Below are 8,339 nucleotides of genomic sequence, written 5' to 3'. Positions count from 1 at the left end.
AGGCTTTGTTTATAGAATCTGGAAAAGTTTATGATGATACCAACTTACTTTCTTTTATACTCAGTGTTTCACTGATTTTTCTGTTGCTTTAACTTGAATCTAGATTTGGCGAGAGTTTTAAACTTAATGTAGACTGAGATTTTTAAGCTTAATCTAGACTTGGTGAGAGTTTTAAGCTTAATGTGGACTTGGTGAGATTTTAAAACTTAATCTAGACTTAGTGAATTTTACATTCCAATATTCCAGAGTACTTGTGGCTGAGAAAGGTAGTAAGATTGCTCTCGCTTCCAGCAGAAATCACTTTGAGCGAAATGTTCCTGTAGACCTATAATCTCTGCTATTTAAAACACCTGCTTTTCAGGTCAGTGTAGAAACTTTTGCCAATTGGTCATTAACTGCACGAGCACCACATGGCTCAGGATGGCGGAAAGCAACGCATCGCGATGCCTCATCTCTGTGACCTACTTTGGCCATTTGGAACTGCAAGAACCAGGCCCAGGGATCTCCTCTGCCACGACTTTCTACTGGTTCAGTAAGTTGAGGAAAACCACCAGAATCTTTTACTCCTGCCTTAGACCTAAATGCCTCGTGATGTAGCTATAACGTGTCTGTCGACGCACACTCTCCATTCATTAGCTGTGTTCCCTTTCAGAGCCTGATTACACACGGGGCCAATACGGATTCTACAAGGAGCATTGCTCGGTGCTTAGTAACTTCTCTGCAGCTCTGAACACCTGCAAGGCTGAAGGAGGGCAGCTGGCTACTCTGGAAACCACCCCAAAGCTTGACGAAGTGACGGCTCCCCTGTATCAGACTAGTAAGTCCCTGAGGCAGTTCTGTAACACCTGCACTAGGCCACCTGTCACGTGAATTTTACAGTTAAAGCTTGTTATGGCTTAATTCACTAGGGTAAAGTAGACCGTTCCCTTCATAAAAGGTTCATAAACAAGACAATGGTAAATATTGCAGAAAGGAAACTATTTTCTTTAAAAATATATTTATAAACACGGGAGCATTGCCCCCGTATTTCTCATCTTTGGTATGCGTTTAGCCAGAGTGGCAGGCGGACTGGTAACACTTTGTCCCTTCTCTCTCTCTCTCTCTCTCTCTCTCTCTCTCCTGATACCCAACAGCTCCTTTCCCCTCTCTCTCTCTCTCTCTCTCTCTCTCTCTCTCTCTCTCTCTCTCTCTCAAGGCGATCACTGGCAATAGCCTTCCTCTCTCTCTCTCTCTCAACCTCCACTCCATTATCTAAGGTCACCAAATCAGAGTCGGAGCTGCAAAATATACGTTTATTCAAAGCAAAGTACTAATTGAATAATTCAGGTTCTTGCAGGATAAATTAATAGAATGATAATTCATAGTTCAAGTCTCACAGACAACCCCCCGGTATATTAATAGTCCTAATCAGTAATTAGTCACACACCAATTATCTCTTCTCCAAAACACAGTCCCCTCACCAGGACACTTAGACCCCTCCACTAGGACACTTAGTCCCCTCCACTAGATCCGCCTTTTTAAAAGACAGGAGAACACACTAGTGAGCACACACAATTGTAACGACAAAGTCAAAAGATTAAATGAAATAGAACATCTTTACAAAATGTCAATAACAGAGTAAGCCATATCTTTGGCTAAATCACAATAACTCACCCATTGTAGCTTAGAATGTCAACACTGAAACAAATATAACTTTCGCAGAGCTATCCCGGCATCTTGCCTTTTCTCCCCGTAACTGTCTCCATCCTTCTGCCTAGTTACCTTCCGTTAAGAACGGACATAGCTCGTACACGTACAGACAAACTCACGCCCTTCGTCCACACCCAGAAACTGCTTTCAACTGGTTTCAAAGTCACCTTCTCTTGAACTCACATACCTACAGGATGACCATTGACCTGCTTCGTAAGCATCTTAATGTCACACCATCCCAGAAAAGAGTTATCAGCTTTCTTAAGCTGTCGCTCGGACTCTGTCTCCATGGGAAGTATATGATATGTCTGTGCATTCCCCCTTAATACATATTTAAAAAACTTAGACTTAAAACATTAATACATATTTAAAAAACTTAGACTTAACATAAACCAAAATAATAGCTAACTAACAATTAAATGCAAACTAATAAACAATCGTAACTAATACATTAACACACAGCATCGTATAAAGCAATTAAATAGACCAGGACAAAATAGTCGGTACGTGACTTGCGGTCAACACCTAGAAGAAAACAAAAGAAAAAAGTCTCTTACAATGACAGAACACTAATTACACCAAAATTAAAGTATCAACACAAAACCACAATACTTTGGTCACATTCCATAACATTTTTAACACCAAATTTAATACAATTACCTAAAAGAAAACACATGGAGAGATAAAGGTGATCACTACCCATGACGTATTACGGTATATGCTGTCCATTCCTTAGGGATTCTTCCCATTTACGCAAGGGCTACCGGACCACGTCCTTACACTGCCCCGCTACTCCACAAAGCAGAGCACCTCTTTGCTTGCTGACGAGCTCCCTACTCCTGTAGTCAAAATTCCGGCTACGTTGTCTCTTCGTTAACAAATGCAGCGAGAGTCCAATTGGTAAACAGTACTTTGCAGACACAACAGGCAAACTTCCCTATACATGTCATCATAATGCATGACACCAGCTCTTTCCATGCTTACTCAGCGGAAATAAGCCAATCTCCGAGTGCTTGCAGAAGAGGCGACTGTTTCTAGCAACTCTTGGCTCTTCTGGCACGACTGTTAGACTATGGAGCACAGTTTATTGCTTTCTAGACTCATTTGAAGACCATGTTGTTAAAGTTTTTCCTGAACCGTCTTTGTAGTCTGCCGTTATATGGGGTTAACTGATATAGGCCTCAGCCGTTTCTGGAGGGAACGAAGGCTTCAGCATTGCTTATCCAGACATCCAATAACCATAACTTGATGATGCAAAATTCTCAGAAGTATAAATACAACTTGTTCTTCAAACTACACTCGTTCTTCGTGTAAATCATAGCTCATAAAACTTTTCTTTTGGACAGAGGGAGCAAGATACTGGATCGGACTCTACCGAGAGGGCCCCACAGCAAATCCAGTGTGGATGAATGTCAATGGTATGTGCAATTACTTTAAGATATCAAACAAAACTGGAACATTAAGTCATTCGCTTTGCGCGTACACTAAGTAGGAAAAAGCTACGGCACGAAACAACATTGGAACATGGTTCGCAGCTCCGAGCACGTACCAAGCGACCAATCTATGTTACTCTTTTCAAACTCTGCTGATGCTAATAAACCAATATGCAAATTTATGGACTGAAACTCAGACTGTTTCCATCTTTTTTTCCTCCCACAGGAAACATGTCAGTGACCTCAGGCACCATAACTGAGAAAGGGAGTGAGAACTGTTATTCATTGCTTAAATGGGATTCCTGAATTGTTGAGGACCATATCTGTAACGATGGACTGTGCTTTGTGTGCGAAAGAAACTTCTATTAGTCCGAAGGTAGGTCTCTCTCTCTCTCTCTCTCTCTCTCTCTCTCTCTCTCACTCTTCCGTGCCGGGACGATACTGCTCTTTAGCAGCCCAGATTTTGTCGTTGCCACCAGAACCTGAGCCTTGTTAACCCTAAGCCTCAGGAGGTTATCGAACAATGCCTCACCACAAGAGGAGTTTTGGTCACAGCAGCCAAAGTCTCAAGGCGTATAGCACTTTCCTCTGTTCCTCTAACTCTCAAGGAACCTGATCTGCTCTGAACAAGTGCCTGAAAGCAGAGCTGTATAGCAAATCTTCTTTACTTACAGCTCTGCTTTCAGGCACTTGTTCAGAATAGCATCCACCTCACTGTGGGGTGTATCTCTGAGACTTAGACAGCTGGCTAGCAAGTTTTGTGTCCTTTCCAGCCAAGCAGCCCATACTGAGAACTGGAAGAGCACAGAAAACTTCCCTTAAACCCCAAGCGCGCAGCCTTATCTTGTGATTTACTCCGCATAGGCTGAAATAGGAGAGGATGTGCACCTTGTCTGATGCACCCAACAGTCAGAGGTGCTATGATCTATACTTCAAGGAGGGATTGTGACTGGTTTTTATACCACCATTTCCTGAGCTGCATGAGGGAGGGAAGGCAAATATGAAAGAAACCTCTATTATAAGCTCTAACCAGGTAAGGCCAAAAGGTTACATTATGTCAGGTTAGGTCATGAAATCTGGGGGCTGCTTCCACACCTCTAGCTTTTGTTTTCAAACAACCAATTTTCTGATTTAACTTCATCCCTGAAGGAAATTGATGAAGATTTCTGTAACTAAACTGTTTCAGAGAAAAGACAAAGAAGTGAAAAGGCTTTGGGAGAATCTGTGTTCTAATCTAGTGCCATTTTTAGTGCTTTTTTTTGCCAGACATATTGCATTGTCATTTTTAACACAGTGTCACCTTTCCTCTCTCTCTCTCTGTCTCTCCCCCTCCAGAACCACCTGTGTGATGCTGTTACAACCTAGACCCATGCTGCTATTACCCAGAACCCAACTGTGATGCTGCTTAACCTAGATCCCAGCTGTGATGCTGATTTCTACCGGAAACCATCTGTCTCATTATTGTCTCGCTCAATAAGTCTCGACTTAATAGTGTTGTTTTAATTCAGAATTGAGTGTGTTGTCCCACCCACTTAACTTAATAATGTTTGTTTCAGTTCATGATTGAATACAGGGCTACATTTTTATTACTGTAGTTACAACAGTGTGTTTGAGTTTGTGTGTGTGTGTGTGAGTTGGTCTAAAGCCAACCGCAGTGTTGTGTAAATTATAATAGTGTTTTCACTGTGTGATCGTTTCACTAGAGTTTTTAACAGTCTAAGTGTGTGTTTTATTTCCAGTTAATTACAGAGTGGCTCTCACCTTAAGCTAAATATAATCTCTGATCCCTATTTCACTATAAGTTCACTTTTAAAATTCGTGCCATCACCCTTGTTTATAACTAGGCCTAGTGCTGTCTGACTTCTCCTTAAACAAATGCAGTTTTTTTTCTAGTCATATAGAGTTGTCGTTACCTAGAATTAAATGTATACCATATTTTAAATCAAATCTAAAGCAATTGTGTGGTAAAGCCAAGCAAAGGTTGAAGTACAGGCCTACATGTTCAGGTTGTAGTATAGGCCTACATGTTCAGTTTTCCAAGCTATTAGTCATTATTAAAAGAATGTATACATTAATCAATCGTTGATGAAACGCAACTGGATGTTTGTGTACATTTGATTTTAATGTGACAATATACACATGGACACTTTAAAAATAAATAACTATATAAAACTATAAGTGCTTTTGATTATCTTCTATGTTCTATTCCTAGCTGTGTGTGTGTGTGTGTGAGAGAGAGAGAGAGAGAGAGAGAGAGAGAGAGAGAGAGAGACCTTACCTTTCAGACCTTACTTCTTGTTCGGGTTGCCCCAGGTCCCTCAGTGTGAGGCACCTCTAATGTCTACCAGAGAGTTGCCAGTACATCTTCCGGTATAATTTGCATCTTCCAATCTTGGATGGTCTGGGATGCAGCTTAGATATTTGTCGAGGTTATTCTTAAACACATCTACGCTCACTCCTGATATATTCCTCAGATAAGCTGGCAACGCATTGAATAGACGCTGCATTATCGATGCTGGTGCATAGTGGATTAATGTCCTGTGTGCTTTCCTTATTTTTCCTGGTATAGTTTTGGGCACTATTAATCTACCTCTACTTGCTCTTTCTGATATATTTAGCTCCATGATGTTTTCGGCTATTCTTTCTATCTGTTTCCATGCCAGAATTATCATGTAGCGTTCTCTTATCCTTTTGATAGTGTGGGTACCATATCATATTGCAATATTTAAGTGGACTACGAACATATGTTTTATAAAGCATAATCATGTGTTCAGCTTTTCTTGTTTTGAAGTGCCGTAACACATTCCCATTTTTGCTTTACATTTTGCCAATAGAATTGCTATTTGATCATTGCATAACATGTTCCTATTCATCATCTCACCAAGGTCTTTAACTGCTTCCTTATTTGTGATTGTCTCATTATTAGGTTCCCTATATGCATATAGCTTTCCTTCTCTGTCTCCATAATTTATTGATTCAAATTTATCAGAGTTAAATACCATCCTATTTACCTCTGCCCAATCATATACTTTGTTAAGGTCTCTTTGTAGCGCATTCCTATCTTCATCACAAGTAATTTCTCTACTTATTCTTGTGTCATCGGCGAAACTACTCACTACCGAGTCCTTAACATTACTGTCTATGTCTGCAATCATAATAACACAGTAATGCAGTAACACTTGTGGCACACCAGATATTACCTTAGCTTCATCTGATTTCTTATCGTTTGCAATAACTATCTGTTTTCTGTTGTGTAAAAATTCTTTTAACCATCTTCCTACTTTATCCACTATATTATGTTTTCTAATTTTCTTCACTAATATATTATGATCTACCTTGTCAAAAGCTTTTGCAAAGTCTAGATAAACCACATCTGTTTCATTTCTGCTTTTCATATTTTTGCATATGTTCTCACGGTGGACTAACAATTGGGTTTGTGTACTTTTTCTGGGTACAAAACCATGTTGTCCTATATTAAACAAATTATTTTTTATTAAATGTTTCATAATATTTTTCTTCATTACCCTTTCATACACTTTCATAATATGTGATGTTAGACTCACAGGCCTATAATTACTTGCCTCTAGTCTTGATCCACTTTTGAAAGTAGGGGTAATATATGCTAATTTGTGCTCATCATAAATCTTGCCTGTATCTACACTTTGTCTTAATAATATTGCAAGTGGCTTTGCGATAGAATGAACTACTTTCTTTAACAAAATAGCAGGAACACCATCAGGCCCTGCTGCAGCTCCATTTTTAATTTCATTAATAGCCTGCACAATATCAGCTTCATTAATATCTATGTCTGCTAAATATTCACTATTTTCATCCCTTACTTCTATATCATTATCTTCATTATCAATTCTAGGAGTGAATTCTCTCTTATATCGTTCTGCCAATATGTTGCATATTTCCTTTTTTCATTCGTTAATCTCTTTCAATTCTTAGAGGGCCTATTTCTATTCTTCTTTTATTCATCTTTTTTGCATACGAGTATAATAGTTTGGGGTTTTGCTTGATATTTACTAGGGTATTTTCTTCCAAGTCCCGTTTTTCATTTTCTTTTGATTGTATAATCTTTTGTTCTTCATTTTCTATCTTACTTTTTAGTTCTATCACTTTCCATGCATTTTTTTCTTTTGCAAGACCTTTTTACCACTTTCTGATTTCTGGAACAAGATACTTCTGTCTCTTGATATGCATAACTGATGTTTACTTTTCTTCTTCGGTATATATCTATCCACTATTTTCTCTAATATTTTATATAATATCTCCATATTTACCTTTATATCATCACTTACGAAAATGTTATCCCAATCTTTGTTTAATTTTTCATTTATTTCTGACCATTTTATATTTTTACTGTAGAAGTTGTATTTTCCATATCCTTCCCACTTTTTCATTAATTTTCTTGCTTATGTCTGTTTTCACTTGCTTTGGAATGGACTGTTAATTCTATGACATTATGGTCTGAAATACTCGCATTATAAACTATTATTTCTTTAACATAATTCATCTCGTTCACAAATACTAGGTCTAAAGTATTTTCCTTTCTTGTTGGCAGGTGATTTATTTGTTGAATGTTGTATTCTAGTAGCATATCTAATAGCTTTTCGAATTGCCTCTTATCTTCTGCACTACTATTACTCTCTTTTTTATATGTATAAGTACATCCACAATCTCCTATTCGTTCTTTCCAGTCTACGAAAGGAAAGTTGAAGTCTCCAGATAGGAGAATAGTCCAGTCCTTGTGATTTCTACATATATCATCCAATTTTTCTATTATTATGTCAAACTCTTTAGTATTAGGGGGTCTATATATTACTATGTTCATTAATTTTTCAGATTCAAATTCTACTGCTATTAGTTCACATTCTGAGTTACTATATTTCTCATATATTTTCCTTGTTTTTTTGTCTTTCCCATATGTCACAGTTCCCCCTTGATTCCTATTTTTTCTATCTGATCTATAAGTTTGGAACCATTTTATTTGATCGTCATTCCCAGTCTCTTGGGAATACCAGGTTTCACTTATATTCATTATATCTATTTTCTTTTCAATTTGGGTTAGTTCTTCTAAGTACTCTATTTTTCTTTTTGAGTTACTCGTAACTAAACCCTGCACATTCATCACTATGATGGTTTGCGTGTTTTCTCCTTCATTTAGTATGGGTAATAATGAGGATTTTCCTACGTCTCTTTCCTGTTCTGGTA

At 38.2% G+C, this 8,339-nt stretch overlaps 1 protein-coding gene across 1 annotated transcript; it reads left to right on the top strand.

The window, feature by feature from the left end:
• Positions 1 to 367: 367 nt before the first annotated feature.
• LOC135204480 (uncharacterized) lies at positions 368 to 5,289 on the top strand. Its single transcript, XM_064234658.1, has 5 exons — positions 368 to 532; positions 653 to 817; positions 3,036 to 3,107; positions 3,349 to 3,498; positions 4,458 to 5,289. The coding sequence occupies exons 1-4, from the start codon at positions 421 to 423 to the stop codon at positions 3,426 to 3,428; spliced, it is 429 nt and encodes a 142-aa protein (XP_064090728.1). The 5' UTR covers positions 368 to 420; the 3' UTR covers positions 3,429 to 3,498; positions 4,458 to 5,289.
• The last annotated feature ends 3,050 nt before the right edge of the window (positions 5,290 to 8,339 follow it).

Source organism: Macrobrachium nipponense, chromosome 47, assembly GCF_015104395.2.
Source record: "Macrobrachium nipponense isolate FS-2020 chromosome 47, ASM1510439v2, whole genome shotgun sequence".
Classification (NCBI taxonomy): Eukaryota; Metazoa; Arthropoda; class Malacostraca; order Decapoda; family Palaemonidae; genus Macrobrachium; species Macrobrachium nipponense.
This window is presented reverse-complemented; position numbering and strand designations above follow the sequence as displayed.

Excerpts from the sequence above, each read along its gene's own strand:
- LOC135204480 (XM_064234658.1), top strand. The coding sequence starts at position 421 with ATGGCGGAAAGCAACGCATCGCGATGCCTCATCTCTGTGACCTACTTT. Across the intron at positions 533-652 it reads CACGACTTTCTACTGGTTCA|AGCCTGATTACACACGGGGC; the intron begins GTAAGTTGAGGA and ends GTTCCCTTTCAG. Across the intron at positions 3,108-3,348 it reads AGTGTGGATGAATGTCAATG|GAAACATGTCAGTGACCTCA; the intron begins GTATGTGCAATT and ends TTCCTCCCACAG.